Source organism: Canis aureus, chromosome 12 (assembly GCF_053574225.1).
Source record: "Canis aureus isolate CA01 chromosome 12, VMU_Caureus_v.1.0, whole genome shotgun sequence".
Taxonomy (NCBI): domain Eukaryota; kingdom Metazoa; phylum Chordata; class Mammalia; order Carnivora; family Canidae; genus Canis; species Canis aureus.
The window spans coordinates 4204263-4226232 of record NC_135622.1 but is presented as its reverse complement, the minus strand read 5'-3'; the positions used below and the strand labels follow the sequence as shown (position 1 = coordinate 4226232).

The window sequence follows — 21970 nt, the reverse complement described above, 5'->3', positions numbered from 1 at the left end:
ATGTTCTCTATCTCTCTCAAATAAATACAATCTTAAAATATATATATATATAAGAAAGCATTATAATACAGCACAAAGGATATAAACTTTGAAATCTAGACAATTCAAATCCAGTTTAGTCACTTACCAACTATTTGACCTTAAGCACATTATTTAGACTCTAAGACTTGGTTTCCACATCTGTAAAATGAGAGAATCCTCTGGATAGTGGTTCCTCATCTTTATATATATATATGGGCCCCTATTTATAAGTTTAAAAAAAAAATCTAAGGATGTTTCATGTGATAAAAATCATTATTGTCAGTAACCAAAAACTGAAATAATACCTACAGAAATTAGATTTAAGTTCAATAGTACGTGAGGTCAGTAGCAATATGGGGAAACAGCTATTGGTGGGCATTTACTCAGAACAATCTATTAAGACAATTTGACACTGTCTATCCAATTTTAAATGTCTGACCTAAACAATCTCATTTTCTATTGAAGATATGCTTACACAGTGGGCACAGATGTAATGCCTGAGCATGTTCACCAAACACTAATCACAAAAAATAGGGACTATAAGAAATATCTAACAATAGAGGAGTAAACGGTTACAGCCAAAAAGAAGACCACCATATGCACTTCTAATAGAAATATAAACTGATGTAATATTTCTAGATTGTCAACCCAGGAAAAATATCAAAATCCTAAAAACTGTGATGACCTTTGATCCAGCAATTTAAAATTTATAAATATATTCTTAGAACTAAGTATGTGACAAAAGATACAGAAATGCTCACAACAGATCTTTAAAGTAGCAGCATAGATATAAAGCAGCCTTTATACCTATTGTTAATAACAGTTAACCAAACAACAAGAAATACAGTTGACCCTGAACAACTCAGGTTTTAACTGCACAGGTCCACCTGTACATGGATCTTTTTTCAATAAACATAGTACAGTACTGTGTTATTTCACTTTTCATGATTTTCTAAATAATATTTTTCTATAGCTGACTTTATTGTAAGAATACAGTATAATACACATTACATCTAAAATATGCGCTAATCAACTGTTATCAACAGAAGTCTATCTGTAGTTAAGTTTCTGGGGAGTCAAGTCATATGTAGATTTTCAAATGTGCAGCTAGTTAGCACCCCTGACCCTCATGCTGTTGAAGGGTCAACTGTGTAGTCATTCATCAACAATGTTACAGACATACATTTGTTAAACTGAGAACATATTCATTACATATTAAGGGGAAAAAGGAGACAGAGTAGTATAGAGTCTGTATGATCCATTTTTGTAAAAAAGTATATCATTATTTATAGCATGCAGAAGTATATCAAAGTATATATATATACAAAATAAAAGTTACCAATAGTTATCTCCAGGTAGCAAGATTACAATTAAATTTTTTCCTTCCTTTTTATTAGTTTACTTTTTCTATAATACACATTATTCTCATTAATAAAGCTATTTTATTTTTAAAAAATAATTAAAAGTCCTTTGCAGCAATGCAATGATTCTACAAAGTGCTTATTCCAGTGATGAATCTCAGACCGAACTTGCCAATAAATAGAAACCAATACTGTATAGCTTCTCTGGTCAATAAATACACTAAAAACACTACTCTTTCACCATTTCCTTCAAATAGACAACAACCCTATCCTATTTTCCATACCCAGGAACCAATAACCAAATGAATCTGCCAGAAAAAATTCAGAACAAAGCTGCCCTGGGAGAATTCTTAGCAAACTAATAGGGCTCTTCTACTTAAAAAAAAATAACAATCAAACAAACAAAACCCCAGATCTCTTTAATAGTTAGGAATTTGGGGTTTACATTGTCTCTCCTACTGCTACCCTGGGACTTGAAACACCAGAATCAATTCAGCACTGACTCAGAAGGAACAGCACCGCTCCTGAACCACTTCTATATCACAGAATCATTACTAAATTCACTCCAACTAGTAGAACCACATCAGCACCTAAAACTAAACCAGTACAACTGTTCCTAAGACCTCTTTAATTCTCTCACCCTCTGGCCCAGGAAGAGTTTCCCAGATAATCCCACTTACCATTGTTGTTGGCAATTAGTGTGACAAGAGTCTTCTTTGTACTGTCGCTGTTCTGTGCCCCGCTGCTACTAACGGTGGTGGATGTAGAGAGGTGCCCAGCAACAGAAGCATGGGCAGCGATGGGCACTGGAGCCGAGACTGGCTGCTGGCTCACAGAAACTGTGGGGAAGGGGAGGCACAGTCACTCGGAGACAGGGACAGATGACACTAAAGGATACTGTTCTAATCCCTTTTCATCTTGTTGTGGGGGTCTCTATAACCAAAAAGTTTCCTGCTTTCTTTGCAAATACAACTGTGCATCTGATTTCTCCTCCTACTTGTCCCTCACTCCACCAATTAGACACAATAACTCCTTCATCTCACATTGCCTGGTTAATTTAGATCACAAGCTCACTGAACCAGTATTTTAAGGTTTTGCTTATAAAACACAAGCAAACCTCTAGGACTCAGAGGTTTATTATCACCACTATTGGTATTCATAACCATGCATACATAGTAAGATGTCCACAAGATCCTGAAACTGTGTCCTGTTTCAGCCTAAACCAATGCCATCTTCAGGTCTCAAGGCAGGGAAGATAAAAATGAGAGCAACGGATACAATTTAGGGGGGGAAAGAACTAACACCCAACTTTCTGAATTCAGGACAATCTAGAATTTGACCTTGCAACATCACCTTTTTGAAAGAGCAGCTAACAAGCCTAAGTTTGTAAACTTTCCATGAAGGCAGACACAAAGCAAATTCTGCTCACTAACAAAGGAAATCAAGGTCAAGTAAAACAAACAAAGAAGAAAAAAATTACTATGGGATCCTGTTTTTGACTGGGTACATAAATAAACACTGATACACACCACTACTTTGCATTTTCATTCATTCCTTATTTGGTAAGAGGATTGCTAAATATTTGATAAGCATTGGTTAATTCAATTCAACTCTCAAGGTTTTAAATGAATTAACTATAGTGTTTCTAGCTTCATGTAGGCATTTTTACAGACTAGAGCACTGGAAAAAAAAAAGCACCAGTGCCACAATGAGGCATCCCTGGATTCTTAAAGTCCTTCCCACACCTCACACTTTAACAAAAACGCCATTCAATTGAACCAAATTTAAGTAATAATCTAAGATCAAGAGTTTTTGTTACCTGTAGTAGTTTTATCCACTGAATTATAATCTTCAACGACAGAATCCTCAATGACATCACTGATTTTCTGCCATGGCTCCAGCTCCTCCTCCTCACATTCCATAAAGAGGTCGGTGTCCGCCATGCTATAAGGAAAAAAGACAAAATTAAGATACTGACCTCAGAATAAGAGAAATATTTTATACAAAACATGGAATCATATTCTTGAATTTATCAGTTAACCCATCCCTTGTACTCCCTCTACCATTTCCCCTAACCTCCCCTTCCCAACATTTAGAAGGATCCAAAATTATTTTTTATTCTTGGAAAAAAAAAAACTATTATGAAAAAGCCCACAGCAAATTATTCCATAATTAGTAGGAGTATAAAAGTTCAATCTGTAACACCTAGGGCTGTGATTAGGGTGAGGCAGATCATGCAAGAGCAGGGTCTTCAATTAAAATGTATGTTTTGGGGTTCCTGATCTCAGGGGTTGTAAGTTTGAGTCCCATTCTGGGTATAGAGATGACTTAGAAAGAAAATCTTTAAGAAGGAAGGAAGGAAGGAAGGAAGGAAGGAAGGAAGGAAGGAAGGAAGGAAGGAAGGGTGGGTCGGTCACAGTCTAGTCACAGTTTATAAACTTAAGCTTGTTAGCTGCTCTTTTGAAAAGGTAATGCTGCAATCAAATTCTGGATTGCCCTGAATTCAGAAAGTGGGTGGTAGTTCTTTTCCCCTCTAAATTGTAAACTTTTACCTCACCATGATTTTGGAGTCAGCCTTTAATTTGAAAGCACTTGCCTAAACTATTTGCTTCTTATAAATATAAAGCCCACAGCTTTGCAACACAAAGAGATATTGCTTGCTATTCTGTCCCTCCAGTACTAGTAGACTAAAGGTCAATTTCTTTCTTGTTTTGTTTGTTTTTTTTTTTAATTCATCAGAGACACACAAAGAGGCAGAGACACAGGCAGAGGGAGAAGCAGGCTCCTCCCAAGGAGCCCAATGTGGGACTCAATCCCGGGACTGGTAACATGCCCTGAGCCAAAGGCAGACATTCAACCACTGAGCCACTCAGATGTTCCTAAAGGTCAATTTCTTTGTCTTGGAATTGTAGAAGCATTACTGCTCAATGTTCATATAATTATTTATTTATTCATGAGAGAGAGAGAGAGGGAAAGGGAGAGGCAGAGGCAGAGACATAGGCAGGGGGAGAAGCAGGCTCCCTGAATGGAGCCCAATGCAGGACCAATCCCAGATCCCCGGATCACGCTCTGCACTAAAGGAAGAAGCTCAACCACTGAGCCACCCAGGTATCCCGCTCAATGTTCAAACAAAGCCTTTAATGCAAAGTTTCTCACAGTGCCCTTAGTATCTCAGAACTTTTTTTTTTTACCAAACTCCTAAGCCAAAAACAAAACCACCAACCTAAAACTAAAGAGTCTAAGTATAAGTAGCTGGATCCAACTTGACAGGATTTGTTCTGAAGATGCCCAACAGATGGCGTTGTTCCCTTGAAAATTTAAACTATCTGGTCAATGCCCTGGGTGAGTTAGCTATAGCCAAGTGCCCAGTTTCAATAGGTAAATTGCCTAACTTGATTTTAACTGGTTTCTAATATTCTATTTTAATTATTTCTGTCTTCCCAGACCAAAATCACAAAGGGGAGAAGGTATGAAGAAGGAAAAAAAACATGTAAGGTATCAACTTAAATTTTTTAGTTTCAGACTTAACTTCTATATGTAAGATCATGCTAGCCAGAAACTGAATTAAAAAGCCAAATCCATATCACAGGCATTCCTTGAGCAAAGACTGCACAACACAAACATGTGTATTTTCAGTCTAGTTTCACTGAATAAGGTAATATTTTAAATTCAATTTGCCAACATATAATACACACTTTCTTTAAGATTTTTTTTGAGAAAGCAAACGAGCCCATACACACACACACACACACACACACACACACACACACGAGCAGGGGACAGGGAAGGGGCAGAAGGCGAGGGAGAAGCAGGCTCCCCGTTGAGCAGGGAGCCCCATAGGGTCCTGTCCAGGGACTCTGGGATCATGACCTGAGCAGAAAGCAGGTGCTTAACCACTTAACCAACTGAGCCACCTAGGGGCCCCAACAACTTTTTTTTTTTAACTATTTGGTTTTATACCAGTTCTTTGCTGCGTAACTTTCTCAGAGCCCATAGCCAACAGATAACTAATGCATAAATATTAAACACCCAGCAGAAGGAATAGAACTGTGGATGTTAACTTCTACAGATGGTTCTCAAGCACCTTCTTTCAACTCTGACCAGCTGCAAGCAAACTCCCCATATATATATGCTGCACAATCTGTGGAGAACTTTCCTTCAGATTAAGTAGAGCTATCTGAATGCAAATTGTGGTTTTCAATGTCATGCCTGTGGATATTTTAATAGCATATCCAAACGGCTGGTCTTTTACCTCAACTATTTCTATATAATATTTTAAGAGACTGAGTGAACATTTTATTTTGTGAAGCAATGAATTGTAATAAGAACAATCAAAGCTTCAGGAAGCCCGGATGGCTCTGCCATTGAGCATCTGCCTTTGGCTCAGGTCCTGATCCCAGGATCTGGAATCAAGTCCCGCATCGGGCTTCTTGTGGGAAGCCTTCTTCTCCCTCTGCCTATGTCTCTGCCTCTCACTCTGTGTATGTAATAAATAAATCAATAAAATCTTAAAAAAAAAAAAAAAAAAAAAAAAGAGGGCAGCCCTGGTGGCGCAGCGGTTTAGTGCCGCCTGCAGCCCGGGGTGTGATCCTGGAGACCTGGGATCGAGTCCCACGTCGGGCTCCTTGCGTGGAGCCTGCTTCTCCCTCTGCTTGTGTCTCTGCTTGTGTGTATGTGTGTGTGTCTCTCATGAATAAATAAATAAAATCTTAAAAAAAAAAAGAATAATCAGTTTCTTCCACTTGATCACAAAGTTAAACTATGCTAAATCCTATTTAAAAAGATATTCTAAGAAACAGAGTGGCAAGGGTAGATCTGAGAAGATGGCTAAGGAAAATGTTTGTGGCCTAACTACTTTTTATCAAGTGAGAGAGAAAAAGAACTCCCCAGGTATATGCTGTGGCAAGACAAACAATGTAAATTAAAAGATTCAAAATGGTGCTAACAGCATACTTCACCTACTTATATCCAGCATCTCACTGAAAACAAGTTTTTCAAATAGTCTTCAATTCTGACCTAAATTCTTATCTCTGAGCGTGATCATTCATTTTAGCATCTATAGTTTAGGATAAAAAAAAAAAAAAAAAACTATGTTGAAAAGATGGGACATACCACAATAGATACCAACCTAAATTAAATACTTCACAAACTTGAAAAATGCAAATTTAGCACCCTTCTTGCAGTTTCCCAGTTATGAAAAAGAAATCTTCATTAATATGATGAAATGCTATATTTAATCTATCTACCAAGATGCTCACAAAGAAACACCATCATTTTCTGTGGTCTTTCAAGTGATCTATGGCATATAGCCACCTTTCAACTATTTTTTATCAAAGATAGGAATTACTAAATATGCAGTACTACAATATATGGATCTCCCTAAACTATCATTCTACTAATGTTTAACCTCTTTCCATACCAAACCTTTAACTTAACTTCTCACAAAGAGAAAAAAACAAAAAACAAAACCTGGATGTTTTCCCATATCTTCTCTACTATTTTGCTGTTAAGGTGTACTCAGTCAGACTTACCAAACAAGTTGGAATTCAATTCTTACTCAATTTAGGGGCATTTTCATTTCTTCTAAATAACTACCAGGTAAAAATGTAAATTTCAGAAAATAAAGGCCAGCACGCAGTGAACACAGTGCCACATATCAAGAGGAAAACTTGGGATGGACAGCAAATTTGGGAAATCATACTATAACCAAGTAAAGGCGCAAACTTTCATCATATTACAAGTATGAATCTTTGAATCAAGACTGTCATGATTCTTTTCTATTTTAAAAATGATATAAATTCTACTTAAATACAAAAGTAGAGATGTATCCATCACCCAGCTTCAAAAATATTCAATCCAAAATTGTTCTTGTTTTATCTATGCTCCCTCTCCTTCATATTATTTTGAAGCTAATCCCTATTATATTCATAAATGTTTTGGTATGTAGCTCTAAAAGATAAAGACCTGAAAGATTATATAACAAAACCAAAAATAACATTAAATGCCTAAAAACTGGTAGTCCCTTAATACCAATATTGAATTCAAATTCTCTCAAAAACCACACTTAAGTTTGTTTAATTCAAACAATCCTAATTCACAATCCAAATCATATATTATGATTATTTGATGTTTCTTAAGTCTCCTTTAATTTATAGGTCTTCATCTTTTTTCCCCTCTCCTGCAATTTATTTATTGAAGAACCAGCTCACCTCTTGTAGTTTCTACAACCTAGATATTGTTGACCACATATCCATAGCATTTACTATAATGCCTCTGTCTCCTGGATATCTTGAAACTGACAGTTGGATCTACTGGCATGATTAAATACAGGTTGAACTTTTTTCCCCAAAAACTACTCACAAAGATGGGGTTTTCTTCCACCAAGAGGCAACGCTCAATGTTGGATCTAGTCATTCTTTAAAAAAAAGAAAGGTTTTATTTATCTGATAGAGCAAGAGAGAGCGTGCATGCACATGCCCAAAGAGGAAGAGTGGCAGGTGGAGGGAGAAGCAGGTTCTCCACAGAGTAGAGAGCCTGATGTGGAGCTGGAACCCAGGACTCCCGGGATCATGACCTGAGCTGAAGGCAGATGCTTAACCAACTGACCCACCCAGGTGCCCCTGAATCTAGTCATTTTAAATCATTCCTTCTTCACTTATGAAGTGAAACAAAAAGCAGGGGTGCCTGGGTCACTCAGTGGGTTGTGTCTGACTCTCGATTTCAGCTCAGGTCATAATCACAGGGTCGTGGGATCCAGCCCCAGGTCTGTACTCAGCAGGGAGTCAGCTTAAGATTCTCTATCATATATCTCCTTCTGTCATCTGCGCCCCGCCCCCCCGCCATAACACTCTCTAAAAATAAAATAAATCTTTAAACTGAATTAAAAACAAAACAAAAAGCAAGGGTGCCTGGCTGGCTCAATCAGTGGAGCATGCAACCCTTGGTTTGAGGTCCTGAGTTCAAGCCCCATGCTGGACGCAGAGATTACTTTTTTAAAAATTTAAAAAACAATAATCCAAAACATATCTTATTATTTGATTACCCAGTGGTGGGTATTCCTTCTATCTTGATTCCTTCTATCTCATTAGCTTCTTTCCCTTTTTCAAAAGAATTCATAGCATTTCAAAGTGACCAATAAACTTGTTAAACTATCATTATGATATCATATTTTCTTTTTTGAGAGAGGAGAAAGGAGGGGCAGAGGGGGAAGGGGAGAGAGAATCTTAAGCAGGGCTCAATCTCAAAACCCTCATATCATGACTTGAGCCAAAATCAAGAGCTGGATGCTTTACCAACTGAACCACCCAGGCACCCTTATGTAATATAATTTATGTGTTTTGAACCACTGCAGTTATTTTTACTTATACTCAAAAGTGTCCTATTTTGCCAGTGTAACTTCTTCAGTTAGCTCCCAAGTCCTTCTGACACAACCTTTAGTAGTATCTGATAAAATCCTTGCTATGATAGACAAGATGTTCTAGGCTCTTCTCATACATTTCCTGCCCCAGACCTAGAATCATCCATTTCTCTAAAGAGTCTGATTCCTTTTGGTGGGGAATGGTATTCCAAAACCAGTCTAGATGCTAGGGACCTTTCTGCTCATTTTAAATATAAAACTATCACCTTATCAATCAAATGATTATTAGCCAGATATCCTCAATGTCACTCCTATGATACATGGAAGAAAAATTCCACATCTACAAAGAATATTTGTCTTAGGGCACCTGGGTTGCTCAGTGGTTGAGTGTCTGCCTTTGGCTCAGGTCGTGACCTTGGGGTCCTGGGGTTGAGTCCCACATTGGGCTCCTCCTGGGGAGCCTGCTTCTCCCTCTGCCTATGTCTCTGCCTCTGTTTCTCATGAATGAATAAATAAAATCTTAAAAATATATATTTGTCTTAGAAACTTAAAATTCTACTTTCTCGGGACGCCTGGGTGGCTCAGCAGTTGAGTGTCTGCCTTTGGCTCAGGGCAGGATCGCCGGATCCAGGATCGAGCCCCGCATCAGTCTCCCTGTGAGGAGAGCCTGCTTCTCCCTCTGCCTGTCTCTGCCTCTTTTCTCTCTGTGTCTCTCATGAATAAATAAATCTTAAAAAAAAAAATTCTACTTTGTCCTGAAATTCTTAAGATTTCTCATTCTTGTAACTTATGCTATTGAGCAAAAACTTTCCTATTACTTCCACTATTCCCCTATCCCAAATTCCTTTCCTTTCCCCTAAGAAGCAGCCTGGGTCATTTTCCCGATTGGCAGAATTTACATATACAGTTGATCCTTGAATAACGTAAGTTTGAACTGTGCAAGTCCACTTGTACAGATTTTTTTTTCAATAAATATACTGGATTCGTGACAATTTAAAAAAAACTTGAAGAACTATAGAGCCTAGAAATTTTGAAAAAATAAGAAAAAGTTAGCTCTATCATGAATACATAAAATATATGTTGATATTAGTTTATTTTACCATTTACTACCATAAAATATACACAAACCTATTATAAAAGGTCAAATTTATCAAAATTTACACACTTAGCGACTATATATGGTGCCATTTGCAGTTGAGGGAATGTAAACAAAGATGCAGTATTAAACAACTGCTTAAAATTAACTGTACTATATACTGTACTACTGCAATAATTTTGTAGCCACTTCCTATTGCTATTGCAGGGAGATCAAGAGTATCCCAGTGCTCCCTTAAAACACCTCTTGAGCAGTTTGTCTCCCCAGTAAATTGTGTATCACAGTAAAAAGTAATCTCTCCCAATTCTCACTATTAGCAGTTACGTTTTTGGAGAGTCAAAAGTTATATGGAGATTTTTAACTGGGGGGGGGGGGGTGTCAGGTTGTTGATATTCCTAACATTCCCCCACACACTGTTCAAGGATCAACTGTAGTTAAAAAATTCTAAGGATGGGGCACCTGGGTGGCACGAATGCTTAACAGTATCTTGGTTTCAACTAGATTGTGATCTCATGAGATTGGGCCCTAAATCTGGCTCTGCGCTCCATGTGGAGTCTGCCTGGGATTCTCTCTCTCTCTGCCTCTACCTCTCCTGCTTATCTCTCTTTCAAATAAATAAAATCTTTAATAAAAAAAAAAAAATTTTAAGGGGGGGGCCTCGGTGGCTCAGTTGGTTAAACATCTGCCTTTGGCTCTGGTCATGATCCCAGGGTCCTGGGATAGAGCCCCACACAGGCTCCCTGCTGGGCAAGGAGTCTGCTCCTGCGTCTCTCTCTGCCCCTCCCCCTGCTTGTGCCCTCTTTCTTAATCACTCCCTCTCTCTCAAATAAATAAATAAAAATTTTAAAAATGACTATTAAAAATTTTAGGGACAAAGGTTAACAAAGAGGATGCATTTAGCTTAACCCCTTTAAATAACTGTTTTTGAAAGATCCTCTTTTCTTGAATGTTAAGATAAACATAGATCACTCACAGATAGCAAATAGCAATCTCTCAACTATTCCTAACAAAAACTATCCATACCATATAAGCTTATAGAGCTAATAAATAATAAATAAATAATAAAATAAAAATAAAAATAAAAAACTGGAGAGTTGGGGGAGGGTGATTAAAGCAAAAGGCCTACTTTGACTTATAAATGAAGAGATCATTTCTCCCTTCAATAAAATTTCCAACAGAGCTAAAATATTTCATCATATCCCACTATTCTCCAACGCATACCAGGCACAGCCCAAGCTGTGCAGCCTATCTGCAGAAGACATTTGGGTTCAACAGCTGTACACAGGTTACATAAAGGGAAACCAAATCAGAGGACATTATATTAAGGAATCTTCACACATGCTAGTGGATTTTATCCAACCCAGTGATACTCAAAAATGGGAATCTGCCCCTTAGAAGACATTTGGAAATGTCTAGAGACAGTTTTGGTAGCCATAACTACGAGTGGGGGTTGGGGATGGGTGCTACTGACATTTATCTAGTGGGTAGTGGCCAGGAGTGCTCTTAAGCCTCCTATAATGCACAGGTCAGCTAGGAATTTATCTGTTCTAAAACATCACTAGTGTCAAGATTGAGAGAATGTGATCAAACTGAATCCATGCTCTGAAGGGGAAAAATTTTAAAACCATCACTCACATTCTATGCATAAGCAACTGCCATTTCTTTATAAAATATTTATATTCTCAAAAACAAAGATGAGTAGAACAATTTTCCAATGAATTGTTCAGATAGTTACATTTTACAAAGTAAAAACATTTTTATAAAGATCTATATGCATCTGGTTTGTTTCACCTTATAATCATCTACCTGTGAAACTTGATTTTATCTTCATATTTACCTAACTTCTGTACCATTCTTCTTTTCGCCCAAGTATCTAATTTCTCTTCATAAAACAGGAGCATCATGATGTCAATTCTCTGAGATTATGGTTATTATCAGTATTGCTTGTAACCATATGTTGTTAGTATTGACTGCTGAATAATTTTGGTGAAAAGAATTTCCCAATTTCTAAATTTAATCTCCATTTCTAAAAAAAAAAAAAATTTTTTAAGATTTATTTGGGGAGGAGGAGAGAGAGATTCTCAAGCAGACTCCCTGCCCAGCACAGAGCCCCATGCAGCACTGGATCCCAGGACTGAGATCATGACCCGAGCTGAAACCAAGAGTCAGATGTTCAACCAAGCTGCCCAGGTGCCCTAAAATTTCTGGTTTTGACCCCATCACAATCCCTCTGTGTGTTGCTTCTGCTAAGTATGTCAACCCTTCTTGCCTGTCCAACTTCCAAATCATTTTCTCAGAGGGCAGTGAACCAAAATGATACGAAGCAAAACTTTTTCTGCGTTTTCTCAGTCTTGTTATGTTTGAACTTTAAGTTATAGACGTAGCCTGGTATATCAAAAAACAAAGGTTATGACAGTACTTAAGTTTAAACAGAAAGATGTTGTGGCACCTGAGTGGCTCAGTCAGATAAGCTCAGGATCCCAGGGTCTTGGAATCAAGCCTCACATCAGGCTCCCTGCTCAGCAGGGATCCTGTTTGTCCCTCTCCCTCTCCCCTCCACTCCTGCAAGCTTTCCCTCAATTAAATAAACTTTTAATAAACAAATAATTAAATAGAAAAATACTAGCCAATAATCCAAACTCTGCCTGTCATCAACTGGTGTGTGGTATATTCTTTTGTAAACAACAAACAAGCCTTAATAATAATGTTTAACCTTAATCCAATCAAGCTTAACTTGCAGTTTGCAGGAAACAGCAAAAAAGGAATAAGTAGCACTATAAGGAAATAACGAGATAAATTCAGAAGGTGGGACATTCTATAAAGAAATAATCAGACAAGTGCAAAATGCAGAGCATTCTATAAAACTAGTAACATATTCTTTAAAACTGTAACAGACACACACACACACAGAGACCAAACTAAATTAAAAGAAACTGAAGAGACGTAACAAATATAACATGTGAACCTTTATTGGATTTTGGTTCATATAAAAGCTATGACATTTTGGGAACAACCTGGACATGTGAATATATGATTAGATACCAGATGACACTTGGGAATTACTTTTTATAATTTAAAATTTTAAATCTTTTTATTTTTTTAATTTCAATTCCAGGATAGTTCACATATCCTGTCAGTTTCAGGTATACAACATAGTAATTCAACAATTTCATACATTATTCAGTGCTCAAGGTTAAGTGTACTCTCAATCCCCTTCACTTATTTCACTGATTCCCACCACCACCAGCTAGGAATTACTTTTTAAATTTTCTTAAAAAGAACAGTTACATTAGAGTTATATAGGAGAACATACTTATTCTTAGCAAATGCATGAAATATTTAGTGGAAGCATCATGACTGACTTTCAAGTGATTCAGCAAACATATGCGTATTTTGATGCTTTCTTCATAGACATTAGTACACTTAAAAAACGTTTTGTCTAGGTAATGGGTTCATTGTCAGTATTTCTTGTGTTCTTTCACTTTTACAAGCATGCAATTTTCTTAATAAAAAGTTGAGAAGATCTTTTTTTCAAATAGACTCTGAGAGAGTTACTTATCTTTTAAGATTTTATCCATTTATTCATGAGAGACATAGACAGAAAGGCAGAGACATAGGCAGAGGGAGAAGCAGGCTCCCTGTGGGAAGCCTGATGCGGGATTCCATCCCAGGATCCAGGATCACAAACCAAGCCAAAGGCAGAGGTCCAACCACTGAGCCACTCAGGTGCCCCAAAAGTTGAGAAGATCAGATGAATAAGGTCTGAGGATCTAATGTAAAACATGGTGACTATGATTGATAACACTATCATATACTTGAAATTTGCTCAAAGTAGAACTAAAATGTTCTCACACAAAAAATTAAATGTGAGGTGATGTGTTCATTAACTACATGGAGGGAATCCTTTCACAATGTACATGAAATCACCATAATGTACGCTTTAAATATCTTACATTTTATTTGTCAGTTATATGTTAATAAAGCTGAAATTTTTAAAAAGAGAAAAAAGTGGTAAAACCTACCTATTCATATTTTGCTTGTGATATTTGCATTACCATATTCTGCCATTATCTTTTTGTCATTTACTAAAACTGGTAGCCTCACTGATTGAATTTTCTGTTAATTTGTTCTTATTTCCAGGAGCAATTTTCATATAGACTGTATACACACACTTCTTAAGATGTACATGATAACTAAATAATGTTAGAAGACATGAGTCTAATAAGATGGATTATATAGGATTTCAAGGAGGTACTCTAAGAGGAGATGAACTTTGCCATCTTCCATTAATCCAATCCATTATTTGACATCTTGGTAACCTATCTGGTTTCTGTATTTTATAGTAGTAATTATACTGACAACACAATTTTTGTGTACTTGGTAGGCTTTGCTCAACACTGCGACTCACACAGGTCTATCAGAATTCCCATAGCCTTTTAAGTCTTTGGCATTCATCTTTCCATCCATAATACTGGTATGCCAGATACACCTTCCTAGAGAAGTGAGTTGTATCTTAAGTGCTGGCAAATATGGTGGTCTATACTTAGGTCCTAGCTAGTCAGTAAAAGTCTACATATTGAAAAGCAATATATAAAGAGAATCTTTACAAACAACCTGTTATTTAAAAGCAACAGAAAGAATCCAGCAGATACACCTGTCAGTCTACATTTGAGATACTTAATGACAGCAAATGTTTACCTATCCTCATTTCAAATAGTAATAGAAAACATGTTTTCTACCAAAACTCTCCAGATTTAGCTCTTGAAGCTTTGAATTTCTTTAATTTGGTCCTTTCATAGACATAAAGTAAATACCAGGAATGAAGAATTCAGAATTTAACATTTTTAATCCACTAGTACACAACCCGCCCATAAATCAAGATTAAAAAAAAAATTGGAACATGAAAAGTATTTTAGAAAACAAAGAAAACATTTAAGAATACACTCTTATTCCAACATGAAAAATAAACAATCCTCAAAACCACTGGCATTTGATTTCAAGTTAATTCTATTTTGACTTAAAAAAAACAAAAAAAAAACCCACCTGTAAGAAGCTTTTATTTTCCCAGTCTTTTCGTGACCTATTTTGTCCCTTACAGAATATAACAGTTGTAAAATCTACATATAATATTCACAACCTGTTCTTAAATAGTGTTAATAATCTAATACTCCCAAATGCAAAATATTTTCATGTTACCAGAGAGCAAATCTATCAAGAAGCACCTGGATACAAGTTATGTGCTCTTTACTAAAAACCATTAAAATAAAAAGTAAGTTCCCTATTTTTAAACAGTTAAATATTCAGGATTCTCTTTCCAAAGAAAAGCTTTTCTTTACTAACAGTTGTTATGTTACCTAAATTCTAAATCTATTCCATCGATTTCATTTTTTGCTGAATACCAGTAATATGTTAGCCTATGTTTCCCTTTTCTCCTCCTGACTTACATGTAAAAATGGGTTTCTGTGGATATGGGTTTAATATTACAAACCAGAATGCCTAAGAATCAAAATCTTATTATACTGATATGACAAAGGCACGAATCAGCTGTAGGGTTTGTAATTTAAATCAGCAATCCTCACCCTCAACAAAAAGACATATACGTACAATAAAGACTGAAACATTACCTGGAATGTATTTTATTTTACCGTGATACTGCCAGACGTTATTATATAATTTACACTCATCATCTTAATGAATTCTCACAGTTGTATGTAATAAGTACTACATTTTACAAATGAGATTTAAAAGGATGTTTAAAGAGATTCAGTAACTTGACCAAGGTTATAGTTAGTTAAGAACTGTAATCCAGAGCCAAGATTCAAATCAACCTTTTTCTCTAGAATTCTTCCCCAAGCCACTGCCTCTTCCATTATTAACTTCAACTAACATTTTGTAAATTCTTCAGAGGTTCCTAAATGGAAGCAGATTAGGATGATCTCAAAAGTAGACGCATAGGACACACCAAGTCATTCCCAAATTTTTTGGTCTTGAGAACCCTTTACATTCTTAAAATTACTGAGGAACTCAGAGAGTTTTTATTTATATGGATTACATCTTTTGATATTTACCATATTAGACACTAAAACAAAAGTATTTATCAAGAGATCCCTGGGTGGCGCAGCAGTTTGGCGCCTGCCTTTGGCCCAGGGTGCGATCCTGGAGACCCGGGATCGAATCCCATGTCGGGCTCCCGGTGCATGGAGCCTGCTTCTCCCTCTGCCTGTGTCTCTGCCTCTCTCTCTCTCTCTCTGTGTGACTATCATAAATAAATTTAAAAAAAAAAGTATTTATCAATACAATTAACAATGAGGCATCAAGCTGACATAAATAACACTTTCAATTAAAAATTACTATTTTTCCCAAAAAGAGTAACCTTTTTTTTTTTTTTTTTACATTTTTGCCTAAATTTAAGGTCTAGCTTAATAGAAAGCAGCTGGATTCTCATAGTGTTTATGCATTCAGTCTGTTGCTGTAGACTATCTGGCCTCACAGCAGGAAAAAGGAAAAGTATTCAAAAACCTTTTCAGACAGCTGTGTATATTGACACAATACTAAAACTCGACAAATGGTAGTTTCTTTTTTTTTTTTTTTTTTTAAGGTTTTTTTATTTATTCATGGGAGACACAGAGAGAGGTAGAGACATAGAGGGAGAAGCAAGCTCCTCACAGGGATCTCGATGTGGGACTCGATCCTTAAACTGGGATCATGCCCTGAGCCAAAGGCAGATGCTCAACCACTGAGCCACCCAGGCGTCCCCAAATGGTAGTTTCTTAAAGAAGAGTTGCATCTTGGAATCTGAATCCCTATCAATGAACTTTTCATATTTTATTACATTAAAATCCACTAGTGTACCTTGCATTCTGAAAGGATATTTACTTATGATGATTGTGAAATATCAGCATTGGTCGCTTGGAAAATATAGATTTACTGCGATGCCCATCCTCCAAATGTTGACATATTTCACTACAAATATAAATATAGAAAATATTTAAACTGTTAAACCTGAGATGTCAACTTTTGACAAATTCTAATTTTCACTCTCAAATTTTTATCATTGGTAACAAATACTGTCAATTGTTTCCTCAAAATAACATGCTCGCCTCGTTGTCAAGAAAATATAAGCGCAACCTTAAAGTGTGAAAAACTGTAGTTTGTCAGTTCTTTCAAGTGAAAATGCTGTTCCATGAAACAAGCAGCTCATAACTCAATCTCACAAGCGCTTTTCCTTATGAGAAGGACCGTACCTCCTTAGTCAGCAAAGTACTTTATGCATCCTTCCTATTCGATCAAAGATTCTTAAAACTTAAAAAAACCATGTACCCAAGGGTTGAGATTTAACAAAAATCATTTCTACTGTTTCATCAAGGCCATTTTCACACGGTGTTTCGTGTAACTGCCTTGCTTTGTGCTAACGGACCACCAGTTTTACTCAGCTTTGCTTTTTGGACCATCAGTGCAAATGTCACTGGAAGAAAGATAAATAGTGTCTTAGTATTTTCTACTTTGAAAATAGTTATGACCTCTCAGGTCCCCTGGAAGGCTCTGAATGATCCCCAGAGGTCAGTGGGTCACCTTTTCCAAGATTATATCACTGGTTCAAGGTTGGGGTGGAAACGAACAAAATCCTGTTCATCCCAAGAGTCTTCATCTTCTTAGTTCCTTTAGTTTGAGATACATCACCAACGTGACCGGTGTGTCATAACCGTAGTATAAGGGGAAGGAAATCAAGGACGTAATTTGCCATGAAATTGTTTTAAGATTGTATTTTGAGCACTTTTACGCTAAATCAACAGTTCTTTATGTGGCGGTTAAAATTTAGAGAAGATAGCACCACACACACCCTCCCCTTCCCACCTGAAAAGACTTGAGGACGAAGCCCCTAAAACAGCACTTTCAGCAACCTCCAAGGTACTTTTTAGCTATCCCGAACTTAAAGATCTAGAGAACGAGTTCGAATTCAGAGTCCAACTCCCGGTCCCAAGAACAACACATCATGGTCTGGAAATTCAATGTTGTTCACCAAGGAGCAGCCCTCTCTGCCCCGCTCTTTCCCCTCCAACTAGATGGGGAAACTCCTTTGAAAGTAAAACTCCATTTCTGCAGGGTTTTGAACTGCAGTGGGAGGTGTCTAGAATGTAGAAGGCTGAGCTACAACCCGCAACAAGGTGGTGGTTCTGAGATGGTAAAATTGTCTTCCCGTGTGCATCTCAGAGAGGAGATGGGGCCAACTGACTTCCAAGCCTCTTCCCATCTCTTTTTCTGGGCTAAAGAAGGCCCAAGACAAGTGAGCTGAGCTATGTCCACAGTTAGGAACAGCGTGCAGGAATCCCGCGTCTGGCGGGAGAGGAAAACAGGGTCAGTGGCAGAAAGGAGGGGAGGCAGGTGGATCAACGACATCAGTCCTCCCCAGGAGGTGCTGAGAATCTAGACAAAATAGTCCCCGGGAGGAACATGGCGCCCACCGCGGCAGGATATAATCAGCCGAAAGAAAGGTTTTCCGCCCCATTCCATTTTACAAATCACGGCGCCAACGCAGAGAAATTTTAGGGCCAAGGGAGGAGACTTGGTAAACTAACTGCAGCGCACTACGGCTTGGGAGGTACTAGTGGACCGAGCGGCGATTACGTAACACAAGGGAGCGGCACAGCGACCCCTCATTTTCCTCCTCGCGCCCGAACAGCGCCCCAGTCCTAGGGAGGCGGGAGGGCGCGGCGGGAGAAGCGAGCGCTCCCCCCGGGACGTCACCTCGGCGCGGCCTCGCCCCCCGCCCGCCGACTCGCAGCCGCCCGCCCCCGCCCCCGCCCCTCCCCCTCCCCCTCCCCGCGGGCCACCGCCCGCCGCCCGCCCACTCCTCCGAGACGCCTCGCGCCCGGCGTGCGTGTGGACGTCGGTGTGTGCGGGGCCGTGGGGCGCGAGTGCGCGCGCGCGCGCCGCGGAGGACGCCGGGGGGCGGGGGCGGGCGGCAGGCAGGCAGGCAGGCAGGGTCCGCCCGGCCCAGACCGTCGCGCGGCTCCCGAGCTCCCGCGGCTCCGGGGGCGCACGCGCTCGCGAGCCGCGCCCCATGCCCGCCGCCGCCGCCCGGGCCGCGCTGCACTCGCGGGGAGCAGGGGCGCGCGCCACCGGGCCCCTGCCCCCACCCCCCGCGCCCCCGCCCCATCCCCCTCTCATTGTCTCGCCTCCGAGCGCCTCGCCGAGCGAAAAGATAACGGAACCCCCGGGAGAAGGGGGTGGGGAGAAAGAAGGCTCGCCCGCTCGCTTACTCACCTCCCGTGGTCGTCGCCGCCGGTAGTCTGACCCGAGGAAGGCGCCGTCGCCTTAAAGGGACCTCGCACCCGGCGCCGGGAGAAGGGGGTGGGAGCAGGGGAGGGGACGGGGGCTTGGGGAGACGGCTGAGAGGGAACCGTGGAGAGCGCGTCTCCCCGCGGGGGAAAGGAAACCTCCCTCGGGTTCCAGTGACTTGGGGTGGATTTTTTTCCCGAGGGGGGCGGGGGGGCCCCGAGGGAGGGGGTGGGGGGGCCAAGGAATGCGGCTCCGTGTACGGGAGCTGGCGCGGGGGAGAGAGACGCCGACTCCCCCCACCGACCCTCTCGCTCCGCGGAGGGATACGTCTCGTCACTTCCGCCCTCCCCCTCTCGTGGCCTCGCAATTGGCTGCGGCGTGGGACACGTCATGGGCTCATCCTAACCCCTGCCCGGGCTTCTTTTCCAGTCAAGTTTGTCTGGACCTGCAAATAAATAAATAAATAAATAAATAAAAAACATTTAAGAAAAATGAAATAAGAATAATTAGCTTCAGAAGCAACAGCTAAATCTTGATGAGGAAAATGGAATTTCCAAGGAAAATAGTGCCCAATTCACTTGCCTGGACTTTCCAAAGAAATTTTGGGCACCTCCTCACTTTCCACTCAAGTCTTGTACCTAACCAAGAGGAGAACCTCGTGCCACAGGCCAGGTGGTGAGACCCAATGGCACCAACAACTGTCCTTGGAACAAAGGCAGCAGAATGGCACATACTCTTCATCAGGAGGCATTTGGCCAAGTAGCCTTGTGGCAGTAGTCTTAAGTGAAGAACTTTTAAAAGCTATTTTTACTCTGAACCCTACTGGATTCTGGAAATAAATCACATATATTGCTTATCAAAGTGACTCATGTATGGAAACTGCTTTGAAGCCGTTTGTCAATAGACTCGGCACAAATCCTCAATTCTAAGAAACCATAGATTCTACATCTGTGCTTTTTGCTCCGATCAAGGCTGAGGGGGATTGGCTCAAAGAAAGGAGTCTATTCAAGACCAGCCACCTGTAATTTTTCCCCGAACAAGAAGTACCTCTTTTCCAGGTATCTAAGAAATTGAGTCCTTTTTTTACTTTCAGAGATGATAATATTGTAAAATTTTCCTTGGATATGTGAGTATGTTGTTGCTCTCTAAGCAATACACAAATATTTACTCCAAGCCAATGTAGATCAAAGTACTTTGTGCAAGATTGGGGAGAATCAGAACCATATTTATTCATTTTTTTATATATGTGCACTTTATTCAACCACCAGACTGAAAATAGGCGATGGAATTAGGCATTACAAATTGCTCCCTCATGCACCTGTGTGTACACAATGCCGTCCATTTTCATTCCACTTCATCTCATTTCATACTAAGTACATGTGAATGATCTCAAAGTGTCATTTTTAGCAAGAACTTTATTATTTGGATTGAAAAAAAAAAATCACCAATCCTTCCGAAAATACTTCTGAAGCCTTTCCAGACCTGATCTAGAAAAGCCTAAGATGGGATTATGGAATCAATCACCAGAAGACAAATTCTACAAGAAGCTCAAATCCTATTTTATACTTTCCTACTATAATTATAATTCATTATAAAGTTATTTGCCTCTGAAATATTCTTGTTGAAATGTATTTTCCCATGCTGAAAGTGCCAACTTATGCTCTCTGCCAATGAGGTCTAGTCCAGCAGACTGTACCATGCGCTGTTGACCAATAACCATTAGCATACCATACTGAAAATGCATCATGCATCCATTCACTTTTTTAACACATTTTTATTGAGTACTTTGCAATATGCAGGTGCGGGTCTAGGTGCCTCAGGTCGTGTACTAGGTGAGTACAACAAAAAAGAAAGCAAAATTCCTGAACTCATGAAACTTGTACTCTAGTGGGGAGAGACATGAAATATCTACATAAACAAATTGTTCCAATATCTATTCTTGGATAACAAATGGCCCCAAAACTTAGTGGCCTAGAACAACAACAGTTGGGGATCCCTGGATAGCTCAGTGGTTTAAGCGCCTGCCTTCGGCCCAGGGCTTGATCCTGAAGTACCGGGATCAAGTCCTGGGATCGAGTCCCACATCGGGCTCCCTGCATAGAGCCTGCTTCTTCCTCTGCCTATGTCTGTGTGTGTGTGTGTGTGTGTGTGTGTGTGTGTCTTATGAATAAATAAATAAATTCTTAAAACATTTTTCAAAAAAAAAAGTATAGGGACACCTGGGTGGCTCAGCGGTTAAGCATCTACCATTGGCTCAGGGCGTGATCCTGGAGTCCCGGGATCGAGTCCTACATCAGGCTCCCTGCATGGAGCCTGCTTCTCCCTCTGCCTATGTCTCTGCCTCTGTGTGTGTGTGTGTCTTATGAATAAATAAAATCTAAAAAAAAAAAAGAATAAATAGGTTTAAATTTTTAAAAAGAACAATTTTATTATAATCTCTTATGGTTCTGGGAGGTTGATTAGGCTAAACTAAGCAGTCTTCACTTGAAGTCTCATGCAGTGGCTGGGGCTGAAATCTTCTCAAAAGCCTCTTCAAATAGCTGGAAGTTGGTGATGGCTGTTGGCCAGAACAGCTGGCTGTTGGCCTCTCCATGTAGCCTGAGCTTCCTTATATCATCGTGGGTGAATTCCAAGATTGAGTCCTCAAGAGGACCAGGCAGAGATTGTATGGTTTTTGTGACCTAGCCTCAAAGGTCACAAAGCATCATTTCCACCACACTTACAGGCTGCCCTCGATTTGAGGCCAGTGGGAAACATCTCTCAAAGGAATAGTAGAAATACCACATTGTAAGAAGCATCTGTGGCATAGGGAATCTTGTGGCCGTCTCGGAAAATATAATCTACCACACTTCATAT

General features: G+C 39.5%; 1 protein-coding gene across 5 annotated transcripts in view; it reads right to left on the bottom strand.

Annotated features, from left to right (window-relative positions):
* POGZ (pogo transposable element derived with ZNF domain) overlaps positions 1 to 19343 on the bottom strand; it is a 46734-nt gene extending 27391 nt beyond the window's left edge. For 2 of the 5 annotated variants that reach the window (XM_077842259.1, XM_077842262.1), the window contains exons 1-3: positions 19100 to 19343; positions 3202 to 3326; positions 2063 to 2221 (exon numbers count right to left, since the gene is read on the bottom strand). In XM_077842259.1, the coding sequence (XP_077698385.1) occupies positions 2063 to 2221; positions 3202 to 3325 (283 nt within the window). In that variant the 5' untranslated portion in view covers position 3326; positions 19100 to 19343. Of the gene's footprint in view, positions 1 to 2062; positions 2222 to 3201; positions 3327 to 16687; positions 16799 to 19099 lie in introns of all 5 variants that reach the window. The other 3 variants (XM_077842263.1, XM_077842264.1, XM_077842260.1) reach the window with 2 other exon arrangements.
* Between the last annotated feature and the right edge of the window lie 2627 nt (positions 19344 to 21970).